At 42.3% G+C, this 25,186-nt stretch overlaps 2 protein-coding genes across 4 annotated transcripts; one reads left to right on the top strand and one right to left on the bottom strand.

Moving 5' to 3' along the window:
• Nucleotides 1-374: 374 nt before the first annotated feature.
• On the top strand, nt 375-7,509 carry LOC103481942 (butyrophilin subfamily 1 member A1). Of its 3 annotated transcripts, none has more exons than XM_017310794.1 (10): nt 375-539; nt 1,881-1,974; nt 2,896-2,994; nt 3,755-3,862; nt 3,940-4,098; nt 4,281-4,421; nt 4,660-4,711; nt 4,788-4,814; nt 6,271-6,297; nt 6,376-7,509. In XM_017310794.1, exons 2-10 carry the CDS (start codon nt 1,912-1,914, stop codon nt 6,933-6,935), a joined length of 1,236 nt encoding a protein of 411 aa, XP_017166283.1. In that variant the 5' UTR covers nt 375-539; nt 1,881-1,911; the 3' UTR covers nt 6,936-7,509. The 3 variants fall into 3 exon arrangements, with proteins under 3 accessions (XP_017166283.1, XP_008436001.1, XP_008436000.1); XM_008437779.2 differs by having other exon boundaries at nt 1,878-1,974; XM_008437778.2 differs by lacking the exon at nt 375-539 and having other exon boundaries at nt 1,582-1,974.
• Nucleotides 7,510-7,562: 53 nt separating this feature from the next.
• On the bottom strand, nt 7,563-25,062 carry itgb4 (integrin, beta 4). Its single transcript, XM_008438031.1, has 34 exons — nt 25,039-25,062; nt 24,787-24,954; nt 24,604-24,680; nt 24,281-24,486; nt 23,924-24,027; nt 23,747-23,842; nt 22,179-22,311; nt 21,964-22,089; nt 20,945-21,063; nt 20,823-20,856; nt 20,547-20,741; nt 20,345-20,448; nt 20,213-20,271; nt 19,661-19,684; nt 19,427-19,575; nt 18,409-18,588; nt 18,147-18,295; nt 17,814-18,021; nt 17,411-17,719; nt 16,589-16,761; nt 16,330-16,510; nt 16,056-16,193; nt 15,794-15,976; nt 15,584-15,712; nt 13,763-13,921; nt 12,373-12,543; nt 11,428-11,571; nt 11,004-11,147; nt 10,274-10,423; nt 9,987-10,175; nt 9,749-9,904; nt 9,484-9,648; nt 8,718-8,837; nt 7,563-8,634 (listed from the first exon to the last, which is right to left on the bottom strand). Exons 1-34 carry the CDS (start codon nt 25,060-25,062, stop codon nt 8,507-8,509), a joined length of 4,794 nt encoding a protein of 1,597 aa, XP_008436253.1. The 3' UTR covers nt 7,563-8,506.
• Between the last annotated feature and the right edge of the window lie 124 nt (nt 25,063-25,186).

The raw sequence follows: 25,186 nt of genomic DNA, 5'->3' as shown, positions 1-25,186 counted from the left end.
CAGACTAAAGTAATGATTTTTCTTCCAAATTGACAGCGACATGAAGCACGCATTAAGACAACAARGCATTCGCAGTAGAAGCAGCCCGAGATTAGGTGATCCAGACACAGCTTGGATTTAAACCCAATAGAAAATCTCTRGAGGGACTTAAACCTGTTCTGTYTCGCCAAAAGTTTTATTTACTCGTTTAAGAAAAGAAAACAACTCTCCCATATATGTGTGTGTATCGAATTCTACGGACTAAAAAAGATGATACATGGGTCCATTTGGTGCGTTTTGGGCTTTGAACTGAGGCTAAAAGCGGTGTTTTCCGGGCTACAGCTCCCTCTGGCGGCGCCTCGGTGGAACTGCCGCCCACTGGAGGCGGTGTCAGATGAGGGCGCGCGCTCTGCTGTCTGGCTCCGCGGCTGAAGTGGATGAGCAGATGAGCGGCTCCTGTGAAGAATGGCGGAGCTCTGATTTAATCACTTTTGGTGACAACTAGTGAGCAGACGAACCGCGCAGAATTCCCCGAGGACAACAATTTCTCATAGAGAAAGGTGAGCATTTATATATATTTTCTTTTAAGCTAAAATGAGAAAAGCGGTGTTATCGTTCCAAGAAAAATGGCAGAATTTCGCAAATAACTCATTTTTACCCTCATTTTGACTCCGTTGTGTACCGCCGCGTTCGCTAAAGGAGGGTTTATTTATTTATTTCACCATTATATAAATATTCCCCGCACAATTTTTTTTATTTTTTTTTACCGTCTATTTAGACATGGAGATGTAGGCAGAGGTTCACTCCTAAAATAGAAAGTCACTACATGTGTTTGTACTGCAGTGGCACGGGTGGTAATCCCGGATTTCCTTTAATCTTCCAGCTCCTCCCCCACCTACACGCTCAGCTCCCGGTAACCACACTGTTTCCATCAGACAATGAGTGATAGTGGCAGCTGCCTGCCATAACTGCACCGTGTGCGGGCAGCCACGCATCCTCTCATAGTAACACTGCTATATATATTTTATATATATTGAGGAGTTATTAACGATTTTAAAAAGTACAAATAGACTTCTGTTTGTTTCTCCCCAACCAGATGGTGCTTTCTGAGTTGCACATTTTCTCAGGCGCATTTTTTTTTAATATATTTTTTTTTAGTCTCCAGGAATCCAGTTAAATGTCCACAGCAGCATCTTTTTTGGCCCAGCGTCCTTCTCTACATCACAGAACGAACTGCAAATCCCCTCAGCGCAACAAACTGGCATGCAGGGGCGGACTGACTGCTGAATCAACAGCAAGCTAGTCCAACCCCCCCACCCCCTTCCTACTCCCCCACCCACTCACCACCACCACCTCTCCTTCCCCATTTATATATATATAAAAAATCGTCTCTGCTGCCTCACAACTCCAGGGAAATAAAGTTGCAGTTTTCAAGCTCTGGATCAAGCTCCATCGACCCATGCGTGTCAGGAAAATCTTGTGACTGTGCATTATTTTTTTTGGGGGGGGGGGTCTGTTTCTGTGGTGTTGTGGTGAGCGGAGTGGGCGGTCGGTCCTCCTCCTCCTCCTCCTCCTCCTCCTCTCTGGTGTAATGATGACAGCTCCGGGTGCCTGATAATGAGCCCTCCGTGGGCTCTGAGCGCAGAGCCGTGCTCAAAGTTCTGCAGTGCTCCTCTGTTCCTGTGCTCCCCTCTCTTTTGCCATCGCAAATAAATCTGCGTTTTGTGCTCTCTCATCACTTTTTTCCTTTTTTTTGTGTGTGTGCGGGGCTGTGGGGTGAGCTGCAGTCGTAGAGGGTGGTGGTGGTGGGAGGGCCCCCCTCCGCTCCCTTTTTCCTGCCCCCCTCAAGCTCTTGACAGAATGAGTGCCAGCGTACTAAAGCTGTTTTATTATCGCAGCAGAGGGCATCGGCCTCGCTCTCCGGCCGCCAGCATGATGAAAGGTTGCCTGCAGTTCCTTATCGAGCCGGCCAAGAAGCTCAAGATCAGACTCAAGGTATCGGCACCGAACTGACAGCACATTAACACATACTGTATATGACAGGTGACGTGAGCTTTACATGTTTCATTGACATAGTCAAATTTTGCTGGAAATATCACTTCAGTGCGCCAGTTACTTTAAGTAGTCCTCAAAAATTCACAATGATTGATTTTTATTTAATACAGTAATAGTTGGAGTAGTGCTACTCTTTTACAGCCATACTTTGGCATATTTTTTACTCAAGTAAAAGTAATAGGTAGCAGTACACTAAGTGAGGCGAGAGTTAAAAAGTATTTGGTAATAAGRMGACTAACCGATGGAAACGTCAGTCATTTAATATTTAAAAATGACGTCTTCAGACGGACCAGAATATAGAGACAGTTGGAAATGTTGGTGTTTTAAAGATCAGAATAAAAATAATTCATACAAGTGGAGTAGTTAATTGTAAATAATGCAGCTGAAAAACAATAAAATCAGGTATATAAAAAAAATCTAAATTAGTAAAAGAAACTTTAATAAGAGCTGCAGGTGTGTGTCTGATGAGGTTTTTGGTTAAATCATTCAGTGACATTATTCACATTGGGAAGAGAATCCAGAAATTTTTACCGGAGTAAGAGTAGCGTTACTTCATCACAAAGTTACTGAAGTAAAATTTAAAAAGTACAGCTTAGTAAATATGCTCCTTAAAGTACTTCTTTTTTTCCCACAAAAGAAGTTGCTAAAGTAAATAGAACTGAGGAAATTAGTTACTGTCAAACTCTTAAGTGGAAAAAAGTGGTTCAGACTTGCTGTTAATTTTGTTGTTGTTTTTTTTTCTTTTTTTACAAACATAATTAACATGATAAATTAAAAGTCTTGTCAGGATTTTAAAATGCGTCTAACGATACAACAACTGCCCACAAACCTCCGGTCCTAAATCTCGTGTTTCTCCTCAAGGAGTCTCGTAAGAGAGTGAAGCAGGAGAAGAAGGAGCCGCTGGTGGAGAGCCAGCTGTTCATCATGGAGCTGGGCCGGGAGCTGAACAGAATCTGTCAGGTCAGACAAAACCATAAAACAAAAACCATCTCACGTTTTAAATTCACAAAAGTAGCAATTATTCCCACCGCCACCAGCACATTGATTATTGCTGTTATATTAACGTGATATATAGCATTTATTTAAGTTTTTTTTTAGACTGTTATGAGTAGAAATGAGCAAAGTATAGATTATACAAACTCTATTTAGTTGTAGTTTGCTTTTTCCTGAGTTTTTGGTATTTAGTGAACAGTAATTTGCCAGGAAAAATAAGGTGGAGAGAGAAAGGGAAGACGTGCAACAAATGGCATGGCGACACTAATGATGTYAAGTCCTTATTGTGCTGAAATTTATGTCATTTTTCAGCTGTTTTTTTATAGCTTCATAAATAATAAGTGGATATTAAAAGTTTAGTTAGTCAGGCTATCTGCTCAGGTAGCCAGCCTACTGAAGGCTGTATATTATACACACATCTCATCGTTTCATCATCAAAAATTTTAATTTTGTTGCTGAAACTATCTCCAAACAAGTTTTTTTTTTTTTTCGTAAGTCAATGAGAAGTATAACAGCCATATTTCAGCCAGTTGGTGGACAGTTCACAGCAACAGTTGTTAAAGGTTGTAGCATTACATTACTTGGTAAAGTTTGACAAAGCCAGAGAAAATTCTGGCCAGTCAACTCCTCAACTTTGGTGAGGAGTTTTGAAACCGTAACTTTGTTGGTAATCGCCAGCTGTGGCTTTGAAACATGGCGGCTCAGTCTGGTGTTGTGGTTTTCCCAGAGATCCAACATCCTGAGCCACATCTGGACCGGCGAGGACATCTGGCCTGCCAGCGTTTGCAGAGACTTCATCGTGGACTGGGCTGCCATTTTGGAAAAGAGAGTGCAGGTGCCAAAGAGGCGTCAAACTGGAAAAAAAACAAAAGTCTCCTGCTTTTTCTCAAAACGTTTCCGTCTCTCATTTAGCACAAGATCATGCCGTCCGAGTTCCAGTACGAGAAGCCAGAGAAGAGGGACTGGAAGGGCCACCTGCTGTGCATGCTGGAGTCGGAGGGCGAGTACGACATGGGCCCCTACAGGAGGGTCATCTTGGACTGGACCCGGGAGATTAAAAGCAGGGCCCAGGTGAATGTACACAAAGCTAACCAGTATGTGATTAAAGTCTGACCCAGTTCCCTGCTCATGTCTGATGAGGATGATTAGCCTGGATAATCCCAGAGTCATATTTAGTTTGGAGCTGTCAGCAGTCTCACTGTGGTGTTTGTTTGATTGTTTGTTTGTTTGTTTGTTTGTTTGTTTGTGTCCAGCCTCCTGTCTGGCCAGGCGAGCCGGTCCTCATGATGCTGGACGATCTGGAGTTCCAGTGGAAGAGGGGCCGCCTCCCCAACTTGCTGCCAGCCGTGGAGCTCATCATGCTGGCTGTGCTGAACGCCGACAGCCCAGTAAAGGTCTGAACTGCTTTCGGTACCCTGCTAACATTTAGTGCTGCTAATAGAGACGAGCTCACAGCCAAGTAGAGTAAAAACACAGCAGATCTGTTTCCAGGCCAGTAGCAATCGGCTCAGAAGTGGATGAAACGCTGCATGTGAGCTGCTGTGTGATGGCCAGTCATGCTAATCCTGTTACCTGGCTGTCCAGTTCACCTTGGCCTGCTTTAGCTTTGTGTTTCTGTGTGTTTCTGTGTAGGAGGATGTGACCAAGCAGTGGCTGGTGAAGAAGCAGAGGAGCCAGAGGATTGGTGAGTGGAACAGAGATGAACCCCCACGTGTCAGAATTGAAGTTTTTCTCATTTAAACGATTTTTTATTCTTTCAGATGCGGTGCGCTACATCCCACACGGAGGTAAGTTCACATGTTCAGGTGATGTGGGAGCAAGTCCCAGTTTATCCAAACTTACAGAAGACAGTCAATACTACTTTAAAAAAGCTATGACATACCTCTGTATTTAGTCTATAAAAACTTATAAATAAAACAATGTAAGAGTACTTCTAACACTTTTTTCCAGTTGCATAATGATCCTGCACAGTGCAATCACAACTTCAACATGCAGCAGCATAATATAAGAGGGAAAAGGGGAGGAACGTTAAAAAAACAGAAAGGAAAGAAATCCTCCATTTGTGTCTAGTTTGGTCCTCTGGTAAGTGTGGATGACTTAAGCAAGGGATGAAATTTTTCTGGCACACACTTCTCGACACTAAAAGTTTAAAAGGTGTTTCATAAAAAGACTCCACATCTTAAATGACTTTGATTTAAGTCATTTAAAAGTGAATCATTTCATGATTATGAATTGTTTTTATATCTCTTATTTAAAAATATTTTAAAATGCCAGTTGTTAAAGTTGTACAGAATAATAAGCAATATCAGTTGTCCAGAGAATAAATAGGAAAAGATACCTAAAGTACAGATTATCATTGGTTTACTACGTCATATTTATGTGTGGTAATAAAGGTGTCGGGCAGCAGCAACACCAAAGCTCTGGCTGAGAGGTTATACTTCATAACTATTGGGATTATATATCATTAAGTGATTCACAGCCCTCAATGAACATAAACAGCTTAGTGAGTAAATCCCCACTAAGGCTAATGACACCTTCTGCAGTGGTGAAGCCATGAGTATGTAGCTCAGGTGAACACAAAAACAAAATCCACCTGGGAGGCATTTAGACAAGTTAGTCCTCATTTATTTAGGTGATATAAAGTTGATCCATCTGTTGCTGTTTTATTAGTATATGATATTATATATTTAAGCAAAGKGTGACTCATTTGTTTAAAGTGCTGCTTGTGACTGGTCAAGGTGTTCCTGACCTCCAGGTAAGTTATAATGGACCAAGTGGGCGCAGCAATGGTTTACATCCTGAATGTCTTCATTAAGGCACAATGTTTCACGTTATATTGTACAAGATATTGCTAGGTTATTAGGACAATATGTTGCTAATTTACCTAGGTGATGTATTGCTTAATTAGTGCGTAGTATTGTTTTTTTTATTTGGGTAAGGTATTGCTGATCTAGCAAGACTCTGCTGTTGGTTGTTTTATGTATTTGGATCAGAACTGGGTAACCTGCAGGTCCTGACCTTTTATTTTTTAAAATTTCTGGTCCAGTATCGAATAAAAATTATGAGTTAAAAGTGTGGAAAAATGCGACAAATAGAAATGGCACTGAAGCAAGGAAGTTCATAAACCAATTAAACTTTGTTGGGCTGAGCAGGTTAAACCCGAATATCACATTGATATAAACTTTAAATATATATGATATAAACATTGATATTAACTTTAAAATACATTGTTCTTCTTTATAGTCTGGAACTGGATTTGCGAAGCATCAGGTATGAAACGCCTTCATATTGTTCGTCACAGGGACAACTTAAATCTCTTAATGGTTTCTGTCTACTTCGTGTCTCCAGAGGAGGTGATCCTGGACTCAGAGTCTGCCAACCCGAACCTGCTCATCTCCACTGACGAGAAACGGCTGAGGTGCGGCCTGGAGCGCCGCGTCGTCCCGCCCTGCCCGGGGCGCTTCGACGGCTGGTGGTGCGCCGTGGGCAAGGAGGCCTACTCCTCCGGGCGCCACTACTGGGAGGTGGAGGTGGGCGAGAGGGACTGGCGTCTGGGCGTGGCCAAAGCCTCCGCCGTGAGGCAGGGCTTCCGCTCCCTGAACACGGACACGGGATACCTGACCATCCGGCTGGAGAGGGGCACGGATCTGAAAGCCCTGACCGTGCCCGCCACCCTCTTACCCCAAAATGCGACGCCCAGAAAAGTCGGGGTGTATCTGGACTACGAGCTGGGCCAGCTGTCCTTCTACGACGTGGAGAAGCGATCGCACCTGTACACCTACAATGAGAACTTCACAGAGGAACTGTACCCCCTGTTCGGGACGGTGGAGGTGGTCAAAGACCTGGTGGTCCAGCCCCCGGGTGTCCGGCAGCCGTGCCTCTGCCCCGGGCCGTGCTTGTGGACCTGAGTCGCTCGATGCTCTTCGGTCTCTTCAAACCTGATTCTCCGCAGCCCACCGAGTCTGCGCAGGAGGCGTGACTCTCGCTGTGAGGTGCCTTGTGAGATCAGGATCCAGAACTGCTATCCATCCACATTACAACTTTGTGTTTCTCTGCCTTCATGGAGACATAGTGAATTGGACTCTTTGTATTTTACTTATAAATGTTTTAAGCATCAGGTAAAAACAGCCATTTTTTGGGTGATTTTTCACTCTGAGCTTTTAGAGAAACATCTAGAACATAAAAAAAAACATTAGATTTTCATACTACGCATTTTTATCGTACATTTTTCATGACTTGTTGAAGTTTAAAGTGGAAGCATAAAGGTTCTYGGTGCAGTCAGGCTGTCCCTGTGTGTGTTAGCAAGCGCTCCTCTGCAGATAATCAGACTGGACTGACGCATGTGAGCTCTTAATCTCTGCGTGATTCTTCTTCTAAAGCTTCCTGCAAACATTTCCAGGCATGAGCTTGTTTACGCATTCGAGCTGTTGTTTTTGTGCTAAATATAACAATGGTAAACATGAATAAATTAGAAACGTCCCATTTTGTCTGTGATCTCATACATAAATAATGCAGTCAGTCATTAGAAGAAGTCAATGTTTTTAATATAAATCTTTATTAAGTGCAATATAATTGATGTACAAAAAATGCTTAAAAATGGACCTGCTTAAATGGGAATGATACATGCCGAGTAAAAATTGTCTGAACTGTTCAACTTATATCTGTATATTTATGAAAAAAAAATCTGAAAATGTTTCCAAAAAAATTTCTCATGAACCCAAAGTACAGTAGAACCTGCAGCAAGCAAATACAATCTTTGTCTTTAAACATACTTTCTCTGGTATCATGTCTTCCATTAATCTACTGAACCAAAACAATGCTGAATTAGCCACATAAAGAAAATGCATAAAACTGCAGCTGTAATGAAGTGCAGACATTTTAAATGAGCAAGCATGTTTCATTTCTGATTCCTTGTTAAACTCATGCATGCCTTGGGCTTGCGACCGGCTAGTGCGGATGTGAACAACCAGAACTGTAAAAACTGAAAATTTATGAGTATATCTTGAACGGGGAAAAAAACCCACACACTTTAAGACAATAATTTATAAACAAAAGCCCTTTAAAATTCCACAGTGACAGTAAAGATAAACCTTTCAAACATTTAAATTTTAAGATGAAAGTTGGATGACAGGATAGGGATGTTATTTTGGATTATTGAGCCATTGTTTAGGATATAACTTCTTTAAAAGGCTGGTGTGTTAGCGGATGTCAGCCAACAGAGGGACTACTCTCACATGAAGTTATAAACCCTAGGGTAAGAAGTCAAGAACTACAATAAAGTGGGAAACTGTGGGGAAAAAGAAGGTGACCACAGTTTGTAACAGTAAAAAGTAGCCTTTACCTTCAATTTTATTTATTTGGTTGCAGTCTTACCCTATACACACATACATGTACAAACTCTGAAACACTTTTTTTGCGCTTTGGCTTTGTGATCAATTCTCAGGCTGGATGCTATCATGAGCATCGCTCACACAAGTTCCTAAGACTCATAAAACATTCTCTTTGTGACGGTGGATGCTCCTGTGACGCTCCTCTGAACCACTTCCCGAGTGACCTGACGGCTCACCATGCTGCCCGTCTCCGTGTGCTGAGTCATCATCATCCCATCTGTTAACGGAGAGCAGCTCCAGTTTAAAACGGGAACCCACTGGATTATAAGACAGACAGGATCGACTTTTTTTTCCTCTTACCTGAGAAGTAGGGATCGTTGATCATGGTGTGGGAGACGTTTGTTCTTGTGGTCATTTCTGGAGGCATTTGGAAAACTTCCCTCCTTGTCACTGATTGGCTGTTGTACTGAGACAAGGCACCTACAGGAAGCAGTGAGGGCCAAGTTAAATTAAACTTTGGATTTTAGATGACAAAGGTTTCATTTGATACCAAACTGTTAAAATGGTTTTTTTTTATTATTAATTCTTAAAACATTATGCTGCAAAACCTGAAAAGAGAGCAAAACAGCCACTGAGTCAAAAGAGAAAATCAAGTGCAGAAGTACAAACTTCAACTTCACCATCTTTGCACATTTAGAAACTTTTTTTTAACCCATTCTTCTTTACAAAATGCTTTCTGCTCAGTTTGAATGGAGAACAACTGTGGACAACAATTTTTAGGTTTTGTCTGAGTCTGTTCAGTTCAGCCTGAACTTTGACTAGGCCATGAGCATGATTTGATCAAAACTATTCAATTGCAGCTCAGGCTAAATGTTTAGGCTTTATGTCTTTGCCGTTTCCGACAGGCTTTATTCTAGAATTGTCCTGTATTTAGCTTCCTGTCGCTGGTGAAGAACTAACACTGCTACAGCCTCATGCTGCAGGGAGGGGATGGTGTGTTCAGCCAGAGTAATGATCAGTTTTAACTTCCTCCACACACCAAAAAATAAAGTTTATGGCTATAATGACAAATATGGAAAAGTTTAAGAGCTATAAACATGTCCACCATTCCTTCACAATCTCCTACCTCCATCCTGAGACTCGATGGTGATGATGCCCTCTCTCTCGGGACCAAAACCCTGGGTGGTTTGAGCCTGAACCTTGAACTTGTACGGGACGTTCTCAGTCAGGTTTGGGACAGTCAGACTGGTCTCAGCGTTGTTACCGCTTACATTGAAGGAGCGCATGTCGCCTAGACAGAACAGAATCACGATTAAACATTGAGATACTGGAAAGGTGCACGGCAAAAATAGGAGTTTTTTTTGTTTGTTTGTTTATTTATTTTGCCTCACCTCCACCATGTAGCTGTTCGCAGGTGACCCTGTAGCTCAAGATGTCCCCGTTGGGCTTCCGTGGTTTTTCCCAGGTGAGCTGCAGTGAGTCGGGGCTCAGGGCTGTGAACACCAGCGGCCCCGGAGCGCTGGGCGTACTCAGGGTGAACGGCGAGCCTGGACAGAGGTTACATCTTAGGTAATGCAATAAAAACAAACTTTTCTCCGAGTTAGGAGTGCAACGCAGCGGATCCGGTACCTGGCATGGGACTGAGGGGACTCTTGGGGTCCACAGCTGACTCGATGGTAATGACTCCCTCCCGTTCTGGACCCCAGCCCTCCTGACTCTGAGCCTTCACCTTAAATAGGTAGGAGTGGTTGGGCAGCAGGTCGTGGATGACCACAGAGTTCTCGGCCGGGTTCGTCACATTGAGGCGCTTCGTCTCTCCTACAGGAGACAAAATGGCGAGCATGCAGCATGGTGGTTACAGTGAAAATACCAGACTAATCTGAAAGCGGTTCCAAAGACGAAAACACTGAACGGACCTCCGTTGAGCAGCTGGTAGAGGACGCAGTACCCCAGAACGTCTTTCTCACAGTGTGGCTCCTGCCAGCTGACTTTGAGTGCGGTCGGTCCCAGAGCAGAAAACACCAGCCTGCTGGGCGAGTCTGGGACGCCAGGAGAGAGGCGGGCATCTGAACGGACACAGAAAGGCTCATGTGAGAAAACCTCAGAGGCAGGTTGTTTGTTTCTGTGTCTCAACCCAAAGAAAGAATAAAAATAAAAATAAAAAAAAACAATGCCCTAATCTATAGAGATTCAAGAACACATGATGAACAATGTCATTGTATTTATCTAGAAAGGTTCTTTTTTTTTTTTTTTTTTACAATAACTGTAAAGATTACAAGAAATTACATCAACTGGTTGACAAAGCAGGTATAAAAATGTTTGGTAAACACAGACTGACTTCATGTATGTCAGATAATTAGTGAAGCAGAAATGAAGATGAGCCAGAACAGTGGTAGTTCTCGCATGAATTCAGACAATTTGCAGGAAATTATCTAGATTCTGAAACGGCATAAAATACTCCTCCTGTTCTCAGCAGCAGGGGACGCCGACTCTCCACTGACTGGACACGATGCTTGTGCTTTTCTCCTTACTAATGCCACCCTGGGCAACCGCCCATATCAAAAACCGCCACTGACAAAGATGGTTGCATTTTGCAAACGTGGCAAATGCGTCCGCTGCCTTCATGCATGAACGTGGAGGACTTACCTTGGAGCACGCTGTCCAGGCTGTATAGGGCTTCATTGACCTCTGACGACTGAGTCCTGGCCCTGGAGCCCTGAGACAGGCTGTAGCTGTATTGGGTCTTAGAGCTGCTCTGCAAGCCAGCGTAGCCGAACCCACCTGGTGGCGCTTTTAGCAGAGGGAGGAGGAAGAAGATGCAGGGAGAACGAAGAACACAGAACAGCAGAAAGGGAGGGAAGTAAACAGAAAGCAGAGCGATAGTCAGCATAGCGGCCCCAACCCTGCTGACAGACGTCCAAGCCGTCAGTCTCATGCGCTCACACAGTTTACCTGCCATGTCCGAACAACTATCACACGCCAAGATAAACGTCTGTCTTCTGCAGAGACAGGAGGAACTAAACGCTGTAATAATTAGTGAAATCAGCTCAGAGGCTTGATGGGAACTCACTCAGATCTGGGAACTTATTGTCTCCTATGACGATGGAGTCCCGAATATTTTCATCTGTGTATCCTCTGTTCTCTGAGCGCTTCCTCATCAGGACTTCGGTCGTGTGGATCCCCCCTCCGATCATGTCTTGTCTGCGGGGGCTTCCTGCATAAGAACAGAGAGAGAGAACGCATTAGAGCTGAGCTGATCGATCCAAAGTATCGATAATATCGACACTAATTGGATATCAGTATCGGATTGATACTGCCGTGGTAAGATTGAGACTTTAGTTTCTGATTCCCATTTGAAATTTATTTTAGTGTTGTAGTTTCTCTAGAAACTAGAAAATAAGTTTTTATTTGCTCAAATTATAATTTTTGTTCTTTATTTAAGACATATGTACACCTAAGGCTGGACGATATGGCTGAAAAACACATCACAATGCAAGTGTCTCACATCAGCCAACATGTCAGTAAGTATTTGGGTTTTTTTTGTTTTAAATATCTAAAATACTGTCTAACTGGTGATGTGACTTTCCCGTTATATCCACAGGTTTCACTCCCTGTCGTTTATTCCTAGGCAGTTATGAAGAACGGTGGCAAAATTTGAAACTGCTGCTGTTACTCAATATGTTGTTGCCAGGTAACTAAAGAGTGAGTGAGTTGATTGATGTCACTCGCCTAGCTTAGCTGCCCGTTAGAGGCTGGCCTTTCCTCCGCCTACAATGCTGTGCGGTTCTGCATTGGAGTTCATTGAATATTCTAACAGATGTATTATCTATTGATATTGATCATGCGTCTATCACAACATATAATCTTATTGATTTGTGGCCTGGCCCTATGTACCCCATGTGTTTTGTTTTTCTATTGTTACCATTTGTCATGTTGATCTGCTTTTGAAGTATTTTGTAGACACCTAACAACTTTGTCCAAGCTCAGAACAGCAGCTGGCGTCCATCTTCCTTACCTGGCCCAGTCATGTAGGTGGTGTGCATCTCTGTGGTGAAGGAGCCGCCCGCTCCGCCTTTGTAGTTGGAGCTCAGAGTGGACATGGGAGAAGATGATGCTGAAAGGTTGCGGGTTGTTGAGCTTCCTGGGAAAAGGAAGTTCTGTTCCCACCTGCCGTTCGACATGTAATCTGCAAGACACAACAATCAGAGCCAGACTGGTAAAAATACAGACTGTCATCTTTTAGCAGCTTACACTTCTGTTGATGGGAAACCTCACTAAAACCTCTGATGTCAATTGGTTTTAGTGGATTTAATTTAGGGGGATCAGAGAAAAGAGGTCTGAATACAAATGTACGGCACACTGTAAGTTTTATATCTGCAAAATCCGTGTTGAGTTCATTTATTTTGGGGCCATGTTAAGATCACGAATATTCTCAAAAGGTTGGTTGTGCCAGAATGTATCATTAAAGCTCCTTAAAAAAATGGGTTAAAATATTAATAAATAGCTGTGTCTGCATTTGATAAGTACTTGTTAAAATTAAAACGTACTGACATTTTGACATTGACCAGTCACAACATTGTTTTTGTGATTATTTTGCAATCAAAATCACAGATTTTGTGGTGCTAACTTAGAAATATTTGCAATATTTATGTATTACTGCAAATGTGCGTTTTAGTTACTAGCTGTATTAACTGTAGCTTGACATCAAGTAAGGCTGAGTATGAAATACTGCCACCTGCAGGTGGGAGTTAGCGGTCAGATTGTTTTTGACCATTATTGCAGAAAATTTGCAATGAATCTACAATTATGCAGTAGTGTGAAAAATGCAGGGCTCTGTTGATTTTGTGGGAATTTCAAAAAAGTGGAGGGATTGATTATTTTAATTTAGAAGTGAACCAATAAAACTGATTTAATTTGATTGATAAAGTAACATTTAAGCACACAACTGTTTTCTTGAAGTCGGGCCTTGAGTTTGACACGCACATTAGTGAAAAACTGGAGAATGAACACACAAAAGAAGTTTATAAGGCAGTGTAAATGTTTCATGAGGTTTCATAGTGCTTCCCATCAAAATGCGCACACCTGAAGAAGAAGAAACCAAGTGCAGTAAAGTTCTCATCTTTGCAACAAGAAACGCATTCCCCCCCATGTACTGTAGCACAGCAAAAAGCTTCCTCGAGATCACCACCCACTCCAATGGGGCGCAGAGAGGACAGACAGGGGTGGGCACCTGGAAAAGCCCCTCCCCTTTGTATCATCAACTGGACGCATTGGGACAGTTGATGCCAACGCTCAACGCTGGTGGGAGAACAGGTTAAAAAAAAAAGGATGAGGACTGGCCGTGCAATTAGGCATGCTTGCTGTCTGCCTGACTCTATCGGTTGATCTGGTGGGGCGGTCTTCACCTGGCAGGGGCGTGTGGAAGGAGGAGCTGGGGTGGGGCTTCTCGTCTGAGCTCATCTCTGTGTCTGTGCTGAGGCGACTGGGGATGACCTCCACTCGCTGTTTCCATGACACCTGACGGAGTTCCAGGTTTGACCCCACCAGCTCGATATGCTGCCAGCCTTGATTTGGTGGTCACAGAAGCAGCAGCAGCAACGAGGGCAGGATAGATCGGCAGGGAAGAAGGGCTTGTTTAACTTCACAGTGAATAACAATCGACTTTTATCTCAGCTCAGAGAACAAAAGTCCAGATGAGGGCTGCAGCCAACGATTATTTTAGCAATCGGATAAGAAATTGGCACATTTCATTTCACCACCAATGCCTTTTTTACACAGCATTAAACACATTAAAAGATGCAAATAAACAAATAATTTAATTAGTTTTTTAAATACGATATTTTTTAGAGTCTGTATACTATCGTTAACAATTACAAGATTACTAAACTATTTCACCATTATTTCAGTAATTGATTCATTATGATGAATCGTTTCAGCCCTAGTTCAAATTGTTTCAAAGGTGACGAGTAACTTCAGCAGTCCCTTCCAGAACAATAATCAGAAGCAACTGAATAGAGAGCTTGAGGGTAGTCGCTGTAGTCGCTCATGTGTGCGTATAGATGGAGATTAATCTGGGGCGTTGCCTACAGGTAAAATGTCTGCCAGATGGAGGTGATGAAAAATGCAGAAAGATTTCACCTCTGATACTCCCTGCTTTCTCAGCTTTTCTGAAAATGTGGAGGGGAACTTATGCCAGGCCTTTCTAACATCCCACGCAGAATATCTGAGAATTAAAAACTGCTTAGAAAAACTGAAAGGGTCCTCATGAGGCGATGATTTCAAAAAGGAAATTAAAAAACCGGGAAAATTACTTGCAATACTCATGTTGTCGTTTCTGTCTTTAGCATTTCCTGTCAGTCTAAGGAGCAATGAAACCACTGCATGATTCATGCCACAAAGCACAGCAAATACTATTATTTCCTTGGTGAAAGGAAATAATAGTATTTCCTATTATGTGCCTGTGCACTCTTGTGCACAGGCACAAGAGTGCCTGAGTGCCTGAGAGGCTGAGTGAGTACACTCAGCCTCAGTGTGTGCAGATTTATTAACTAGTTGAGCTTTTCCACATTTTTGTAACATTGTAACCACACAGGTTCCTGTATTTCATCTGCAATCTGTGAGACAGATCACCATGAATTTGTGCAGGATTCTGAAAGTGGAAAATATATATATATTTTTTTCACAATTTTGAAAAGTGTAGCATTGTTTGTCTTTTAACTATATACGGCAAATTTTACCAATTCTAATATTTCCTTCTTTTCTGACTAACCAGTGCAACTTGCTGAATTTTGACCAATCCACAAGTCTCCCTTCTAATCTAAGTTCCTGTTTGACTTGAATTAATTAATTAAAATGTCTCTTGAAAGTCAAACCTGCAAGATGAAAGCATGTGTGTGACCTAAACAGAAACATTTGCCTTTTTCAAATTCAGTCCTTTTTTGGGACGGTTATGTTCAGAAATGTCAACTTTTCTATGGCAAATAAAAAAGCTCAGAACATTTTTGCCACAACCTCTGTACATCTGTAACAAAAACATTGCAACATCCCGGAGGAACTGTCTAATATACCTTTATAAAACCCATTGTGACAAATTGCTTGGTGTGAAATTTTTTACATGTAGGTCAAAAAATAAAATTTATTTGGTAGAAATACATCAACATTTGTGGTTATGACATCACAAAAAGGGGCATCAATATTTGTGTGTGGCTTTGGTTCTCGGTACCCACCATCACCCGAAACGCTTGGCGTCTTGGAGCTTGTTGGCGACTTCAGCACATCGTTGCTGTACATCAGGTAGCTGTCATACTCGTCTCCTGCCTCAGCGTCCACAATAGGAACGTCTGGAATGATGGGAACTACAGACGGAAACAAAAAGGAGTTAATGTCTTTCAGAGGGAGCGAGGCTGAAGAACCAGATGTGTTTGGCACAAACTCACTGGACATAGGTCTGCTGGGCTGAGACGCCAAGTTGATGGTAGCGTCTCTGAAGGGGCCCCAGCCTACGCTGTTTTGGGCACGGACTTTGTACTGATAAGTCTGGGCGCTCTGGAGGTTTTCTATCAACAGCATTCGTTTCTTTGGGTTGTCGATCTTTACTTTTTTGGCTCCTCCAACTGGTTCTATTTAAAGAGAAGACTGTATTACACTGGAACTGGATAGTCTAGGTATAGCTTGAGCATTTCGAGGAGACTCTCTTACTCATTTCGTCATCGATGGGCGTGTAAATGACCTCGTAAGCTGTAATGTCGCCGTTGGTCTCTGCAGGCTCCGCCCAGCTGATCTGAGTGACAGTTGGACTGATGACGTTGAAGGCCAGACGACCAGGTTCCCCGGGCGCTGCAGGGAAACAGACGGGTGACTTTCAACTCCACTTAAAGAACACACAAACAACTTTCATCGTAGTGCAGTGAATGTCCTGCATGTACAGCTTAATATGCACCAGACTTTCTTCTCCAGAGTTTCGAGAGATTACCGTCTTCCAGTGTTTGACAGCTAACGATGTTGGTGTCAGGGCCCTCTCCCATTGAGTTGTAGGCACAAACTCGTGTCTCGTAATCGCAGAAGGGTAACAGATTAGTCAGCTCGGCTTGAGGCGTCCTCACGTCAAGGACCTGGGCGTCTTTCTCATGGTCGCCGTAGATCCAGTACTTCACCTAAGATGCACATCAGGAGTCCCACTTATGATACGGTCGATTCAAACTGGAATGAGGCAACTGGTCAGCTTGGCGTACCTTGTATCCCACAGGGTTACCCGGTGGCGGATCCCAGTTCAGACGGATGTTTCTGGGACCCGTTGCTTTGGCCTTGAGGTTTCCCGGGGGGAGGAGGCAACCGCCAGGGGCGGTGCCTCTCGGGCTCACGTAGCCCTTCGACTGCATCTGAGCAGTTTCTAGAGATCTTGGTTCTTGAAGAACAAAATAATATCCAGAGGAATAAAATAAACACGGATTAATGTACAGTATCTAACAAAAGAGACATTAGTTAAATTCTGTGAATTGTAAAAGTTTTCATAGTCCTTGAAGTTTTCCAGATTAGTGGGATTTTATGTGACAGACTGACATTAATTTGAGAATAAATGTGAAATAGAATTAAATTATACATTGTCTTATATTTTCATGAAAAAAAAATCATTGTGGCTTGCATTTGTTAAAAAACAAAACACTGTTTTTTTCCAGCAGCCATTATGCAGTGCATACAGCTGATCAATAATTGGGAGATTTTTTTAAATGGATCATTTTCCAGACACCAAAAAACATTAACTTGTTGCCAAAAACCGCCTGGATGTTTTTTAAGCTCGTGGGCAGTACAAGAGGCAGTACAGACCCAAATGAAAGTAGAAAAATGTCCAAAATGCGAATTTTGCATAAGAACTCCCCTTAAAAAAGAAAGTGAAAACTATATATTTTCTTTTTTGCTGTTTTCAGGTATAAACCCAATAAAACACATTGGAAAGTGAGACAATGTTTTTTAAGGGGTATGAATACTTTTGAAAAGAACAGGAACTGATGCAATGTTATGGAATAAGGATTATATTAAAGGTGCTCTCATATCACCTTCTGTGATATTCACAACGGTGTTCTTCCTTTCACCAACAACGGCATTAGTGCTGGGATCGTACAGCTCCAGCTGGAAGGTTTCTGGTTGGGCTGAGCTGGGAAAGGGTTCGATCACTATATTCTTCTCCGTTTCTCCCGGAGCAAACTTCAGAGAACCAGAAAGATCAAAGCGCTGGGACTTCTTGGTGCGCCACTTGACGGTGGCGGGGCTGTCTTCATTGCAGGAGCGCACCACCGGGATGGGGTAGGTCTGATCTAAGGTGCTGAAGTTCTGGTTACCTTTCTTGAACATCATCACACTCGGTTCTTAAGCAGACAAAGAAAAAGATATAAAACAACTGGAGTCAATAACAACGGCAGAGCTGTCAGACGTAATCCAAACACCTCTCCTTTCATTCACCTTGTGTGTCTGAGATGGTGACCGTGGTTCTTGGGTATCGTCCCAGCTTGGCACCCTGGCGTGGGTTACTGAGGTCCATAGCAAACTGCTTGATGGGTTTGTCTTCCAAGAAGCCATCTTTCTCACTCAGCTCCAGCAAACGGACAGGAACGATCTTTTGAGTCTCACCCGGAGCGTAGGACAAGTCTCCTTGTACACTCATGTAGTCCTAAATCCCAAGCAGGAAGAGCTCTTAGTGGTGGTTCGTTCAATCAGGCTGTACTCTATATGCCAGTCCTACAGAGGGTTTCACACATTATGTCAACACAAAACAGGCAACACACGTCTTCTTACCTTCTTATTCTTGGCAGAGAGATCTTGAGTGCTATAGGTGACCTGTGTGCGTCCATCCTCGATGATCTCTCTGCTGATGGGGATGTGTGCCACACCATCCTTTCTGCTGTACGTGTATTTCGGTTGGAGGAAGGAGAAGATGCTTGTAGCTACGGTGACAGAGGTGAAGATTCAATAAAAGCCATCCATACGCAACGACGTTCAAATGTTTCATTTCAATACAACCAATTTTCAGATGGAAACCTATGACGTGATTTCTCACCGTGCTCTTTGATGATGGTTATGTTAACAAAACGCTTCACAATTGTTGCAATGCCCAGCGGCACATCCCTGGCCTCCACTTTCAACTGCTTCTTGTCATCGTCGTCGTCCTTGACGAACAGTGGCACGTGAACGTCCACCATCTCCACGTCCTCCTGGAACTCCACGGCTCCTGCAGCCTCTGCAGGGGAGTAACGGATTCACTAAAGATGAACTGCACCTTTTCTACTGGACTAAACCAGCAGATATTCAGTTATACCGACGAGGAGCAGGATGGCTTTCTGAGGCAGATGCTAGAAGGCTATATTTTATTTCTTAATATAGCATAAATGGTATAGTAGGATCTAGTTTTATTTTGTTTTCCTTCTCAGTTGGTGGTGGAAATGCTTCCTTCAACTGTTCCCCAACCGCCAATAAAACAAAGAAGAAGAAGGAGAAGGATGGTTTTCTGATCATGGATGGATTTCATTTGGTGTCTTGGCTTTCTACCACCTCCCTTTCTGCATCTGTTCAATACTTTTTCTCTGTGTCATTTCACATTACTACACATAACTTATTTGTTTTGGTTTCTTTCTATACACAGATTACTTGGGTTGTTACCAACACCTAGTGAAAATTTCATGTCAATAGCACCTTTAGAAATATGTTTACTATAAAATAATACTTACTTATTTTTACTCGCTGTGTGCGATAGACTAATACAAAACAACTTCAAACAACAACTTCAAAAAACAGCCATAAAACTCACAGTACAGCTACATTAAACACTTCACGCTTTTGAAAGATTAAATATTTAATCTGAGATTGCACATTAAATAATAAAAAACTTTTAGCTTTTATTAGTTGTATTACTAACCAACAGAATTTTATCTGTTATCACAAAAACTTGATAATCGTTTTCTCCACTGAATTTTGTTTTTGATAAAACGGGGAAAATAAGAATAGTTTTTCAAGGCTGCAGGTCATTAGCTCCCTGATAGTGTCACACCCAGACACAGGTACGAATGCTGGCCACATACCTCTGTCTGTGGCCACAGTGTAATAGCCTGGGACCACTTTGAGGTCCCCAAAGTTTCCAGACTGGACGTTCTTCTCGGTAAGTTTCACTATGTCTGGGTAGGCTCTGCGGGGAGCTGACAGCACAGTGTCCATGATGGTGTAGTCCCCCCTGAGGAGATTAGATGAGCCAGAGAAATCAGAATAAAACACACCTAAAAATCATGACAAAATTTAAAGTGAGCTTAATTTTTTACCTTTTTCCAGCATTTTTCTGCAGTCTGTAAAAAAAAGCTCATATATGTCAATTTATGACTAGAGATACTTTATTTTAATGTAGATAGGGCTGGGCAATAATCAATAACAATATACATATAATCACTGACACGTGATCAGTATTAATAGAAAATACATCCAGTAGAATATTAAATAATTTAACTGAACTCGATCCAGAACCGCACAGCATTCTGGGTAATGTAGGCATAGGAAAAGCTTTAGCAGCTCAACCTTTCACGGCTAGCTAAGTAAAGTTGGTGGCATCAACTAACTCACTCACTCTTTGGTTACCTAGCAACAACCTGTTGAGTGACTTGCACAGCAGCAGTATCAGGTTTTATCACCGTGCCTCATAACTGCTTTAAAATAAAAAACGGCAGGGAGTGAAGATTGAAAATCAAAACAACATCCTGAGAGGAAATTGTAAGTGGGCAGTTTAGAAGTATTTCATATATTTAAAATAAAAAAAATAATAATATCAATATCGAAAAAAATTTTTTTTCAAAGTCTTCTTGACAGCAAAAATATGTTACCTGAATAAAGTTTGTTGCACTTTCTGTGCCTCAGGGATCTGCTTGTACACCTCGTTCAACTGCAACAAAGAACAAGGAAGTAATCACTGGCAGTCAGAGCATGAGCCCACCAACATCCAAAACCCAACTCACGTTGTCAGCCACTTCCTCACGGAGTTGCTCAGCGTCTTTTGATTCGGGGCGAGACAGGTTCTCAGAGAACAACCTGTTTAGTCGGAGGGAGATCGGGAACTGGACTGCAAAAAACAAAAAGAATAAAAAAACGAAAATAGTTGAAGGTTCTTATGTTACATACACTACATGATTTTCCTTTTAAAATCCATCTTGGACTTACTCATTTCATCCGGGTTTGGTTGCATCAGCTCCCGCGGGTGACTGGGCGCACGGTGCACATTATCTTTGACCTTCCAGCGAACCACGTCGGTTCCTTTTGGTGGACCGGTCCTCACCATCGGTGTGTTCAAGTGGTTGGAGGTGAGCTGAGACTGACGGAGCAAATACTCGTCTTCCTTAAAGCCAACCATGCGACCTAAATCAAGAAGAGAACAGGAAATGCTGCTTATAGAGGATGGTAAAAACAATACTACTCCATGTAATGCTAAATATTTACCTCCCCTGCAGCACGGCAATAAGGCCAGACAGCTCTGCATTGGGAAAAATGACAAAACTCTTCAGTTTAACCATAATTCGGGAAGGCCAAGCTTTGATATGTGCAGGTGTGAGTGCTTTTACCTGCCAGCAGGATGCGCAGCAAGCACAGTACTTCCAGCAGCAGAGCAGCAGCAGCGCCAGCAGCARCAGGAGGAACAGGATGAGCGGCAGCAGCCACAGCAGACTGGCTGCTGGACAGTCTGAAGGGGTGATGCAGAAAAGACAACATGTTTAATACGTGTTTAAATCAAATCACTTTCTGGAGCAGAGATATCTTTTCACAACAGAGAAATTATGAGGTGGCTTTTGGTGACAGAGCGATGAAATTATGAAAAGTATGACAACTACGGCCAAAACAAATAATTGATAACTGTGGAAAATTAGCATAGCAAGAGTGCGCTCTACCTGACAAGTGTTATTCATTTCTACATAAACACGGCTACAAACTATTTTAGAAAATGTAACTTTATAAATCATTTAATCTACAACATTTATGCCAGTACAGAAAGCATTTGAAATTGAAGAAACTCTTTAGCAAGAGTTTAACAGCAGGTGGATTTCCATTGACCATAAAAATGTGCAAAATTTTAAGAAAACTCTAATTTCCAATAAACAATTTCTGCAGTAGGATGAGGTGGTTTTGCAACAAAAATGGTGTATTCCTATGGAAGCCGAGAACAGATGCTTTCCACATATACTTTTTCCGGTTGGTTTTATCGAAATAACGAGATAACAACCCAACTTGTTATCTCGTTGTCTCGAGATAACAAGTTCATTTCGTTTTCCCGACATTATTCATTATCTTGAGACAACATAGAAAACATCTGCTCTTGGCTTCCGTATATTTCACAGAACTGCAATGGAAATACTTTTTTCACATTGCACACATCATGTGACCAGCAACCAGATGTTACAAACTTATTCAGGTGTGATTTTAATAAAATTTCTTATTTAAAGGAAACACCCCCATTGCAAAATTGTCCTCTTTCATAATTTGTTGAATACTGTCAAAGTTTTGTGCACACTTATCATGGGAGCGCAGCTCATGAAAGATTCAGCTCCCTGGGTGTAACTTTGCATACGTGCAGCCTGCAGCTCACCTCTCTTTTTGAGCACCTCAACCAGCATCTTAGTGTTTGTTGGATCTTTACTGGAGTCAACCGTGTACTCATATGTGCAGTCGTTGTCCTCATCAATGAATCTGCAAGAGTCATGCACTTCCTCCCCTGAAAAGAAAATCAAAAACACATGACAATAAACAGTTATGACATTTTAGATTCAAAACAATCACATTGCTTTTCTCGCGTTAGCTTACGTTCTTTCAGCTCATCCACCATGATAACTTGGAAGGGACACTTCTCGCACTCTTCTTTGTCCTTCTTTTCGCCCGTCTTCCATGCTTGACATTGGACGCACCTCCTTGTTTCCTCGCATACACCCCGTAAGAACTAGATGCACAGTTCAAACGATGATCAGAGAAGAAAGACTTGAAGCCTCAACACATATGGAGTTGGACCTGCCGCAATTTTAGTTTGAATAATTACAGTGGTGGAGAAAGTACTCAAAAAATTTACTTAAGTAGAAGTACAAATACACAGACCAAAAATGTACCCAAGTAAAAGTAAAACTACCACATTAACATTTATACTTAAGTAAAAGTAAAAAAGTACTGACTTTTAAAAATACTTAAGTATTAAAAGTAAAAGTACTTGCTGAATGGATTACCTAATTGCTAATATCATTAAGTTTACTGATCATATTTCATTTTAATACATTAGAAATGTGCCATTTTAATGAACAATGCCACACACAAAGCGTGTTTTTATTGTGTTTACTCTGTAACATAGTTAAGACTTAGATATGTGATTCTATGCATCATAATTTCAGGGATGGAAAAATCTTGTCTCCTGTCCAAACATAACATGAACTTTACTTTTTTTTGCCACTAGTGGCATTTATTTTTAAAGAAATCCAACAGAAAGAGGATGGAAAGAAGGTGGGTGGGAGAGGATGGGCAAGGAGCCAGTAGTAGTGCTGTAGTCAAGACCACCTACCCAAGACCTAGTCAAGACCAGCACCCCGCGCTACATGACAAAAAAAAAAATTACTTTTACCCATCAAAATTGCTTCTCAAATTAATCTGAAAAATCCACATTCCCATAAAAAAAACTAGATATTAAATACATAGAGCTGAAATAAATTTAATCAGTAAAGATCCGTCCAGAAGAATCGGATCGTTCCTGAATATCGTACCACAATATTGCACTTTGGTACCAGCGTTGTCCCATATATGCGACACCTCAGTCAACACCTTCACACAATAATTCAGCGCATGAGTGACAACTTTTTTTCTTAGTAGATGCAACACTTAAGCTTTCCTTCCAAGTGACGCTAAAAGTTGGACGAAGTCCCAACCGTCTGTGAAAGCGAAGCGCTGCTGATTTTACATGTCGCTATATCTCATGACTTATGCAGGGCTATTATATTACATACATTAGAAAGACATCTCCTCCCGCTCAGAGGAAACCACTGCACATGTCTGGAGCTCCGCGTGCGAGTAAAGGGGGAGGCGATGGGTGACAACAGACACTAAGTCACGTTATTGCTTGGATTTTACGGCGCCACCTTAAGTCCCTGAGCTTCACATTTTAACGGAAAAAAAAGAGCAATGCGACTTGGATGTAACGAGTAACGCGACACTTTTGTAGAAATGTATTGAAGTAGAAAATACAGATACTTACTGTAAAATGTAGTGGAGTAAAAGTAGAACGTATCTATTATTAAATCTACTTAAGTAAAGTACAGATATACAAAAATTGTACTTAAGTACAGCAACAAAGTACTTGTACTTCGTTACTTCCCACCACTGAATAATTAACACACCTCGAAGTTTGGCTCACAGGTCGGAGACAACGCTATCCCGGTGTCTGGGCACTGGCAGCTGCCGCAAACGCATTTGCCTCGTCCTCCGCAAATATTCTGAAACGCATAAAGACGGGGTCAGGCATCGTCCATGCATCAGACAGCCCAACAGGAACGTAAACCACTGGCTCTGCTCACCCCTTTGTTGTCCAGGCAGGTCTCGTTGCTTTTGGAGCACTCGCAGGCAGTACCCTCCCAGCCCTCCGAACAAGCACAGCGACCCATCACGCAAGAACCGCGATCTGACAGGAGGGAAGCAAGAGAGCTTTTACAATTCTGTAGGTGTGTGTTCTTTGTAAAAGCTTAAACCCATACCACTTCCAAGTTTATTTGGCAAACAGATCTGAGTACAGACGATAACGCAGCCAGGATCATTTCTACAAACCCAAATACCTTAAAACTTAAATAATGCAGGAGTGATTTTTTTTTTTGGACAGTACTTCTGGAAGGTCAGAATAACATGTTGATTTGACGTGTCCCTTCAACAAAACGTACCGTTGCAAAGGATGCCTGCGACTCGTTGACACTGGGTCTTGTCATACTGGCAGTAGGGTCCTTCGTACTGGTCCGGATTGTAGCACACGCAGGTACCACATGCCTGACAGTCTCCACGGCCCGAGCAGGACTCTGTCATGCCGGGCCCAATGCACTGGCTCTTGCTCGAGCTGGAGGTTTTTGAGCAGTTGCAGAAGGCGCCCGCCCTGGTACAAATAGCAAAGACATTGCTGAGTAGCTGTGGCGCATCTGACAGGAGTCTTATAATACCAAAGAGAGGGGAAAAAAAATGAATGCTACAAAATATAATCCCCCAGTCTCACCAGCCATCGTCACAGAGACACTTTCCACACACCAGGTTTCCTTTGCCGTTGCATCGTTTAGCTTTTAGAGTGGGTGTCTGAAGAAGAGACATGAAAAGACAAAAACGTATGAGTCTGTTTTATAGAACAGGCAAGAAGATAACCTTGAAGGAACATTTTGGTGCTTCAATGGGTTCAACAAACCTTCTCACAGTCACAGGTTTCACACAGAACTGAGGCTTTCACATTGACAGCAGAGCTGAAGGTCGTCGGTTTTACTTTGATTGTACCTTCCTTGTCTCCTGGATCCACTTTGCAGACAGGTTGTTCACCAAGCATTTGTTGGGCTGTAAGTTTTACCTTGAACTTGCCCTAGCGAGCACACACAAACACAGAGAAAGAGAATCTTGTTAGCATCTCCCTTAAGATAGATTTCTTTGAATCTTAGAATCCAACCACATCATTAGCAGAGCTATGCATTTTGGACAAATTTGCTCCACCAAATTTAGCACAAGTCATGTAGGGGACACAGCAAATCTGTTCAGGTGAAATCAAAACTGAACTGTTTGGTCTAAATGCATAAAGCTGTGTGTGTGTGTGTGTG

This window comes from Poecilia reticulata, linkage group LG19, assembly GCF_000633615.1.
Source record: "Poecilia reticulata strain Guanapo linkage group LG19, Guppy_female_1.0+MT, whole genome shotgun sequence".
NCBI classification, from domain to species: Eukaryota; Metazoa; Chordata; class Actinopteri; order Cyprinodontiformes; family Poeciliidae; genus Poecilia; species Poecilia reticulata.
The sequence above is the reverse complement of the archived record's forward strand: the minus strand, read 5'-3'. Positions and strand labels throughout refer to the sequence as shown.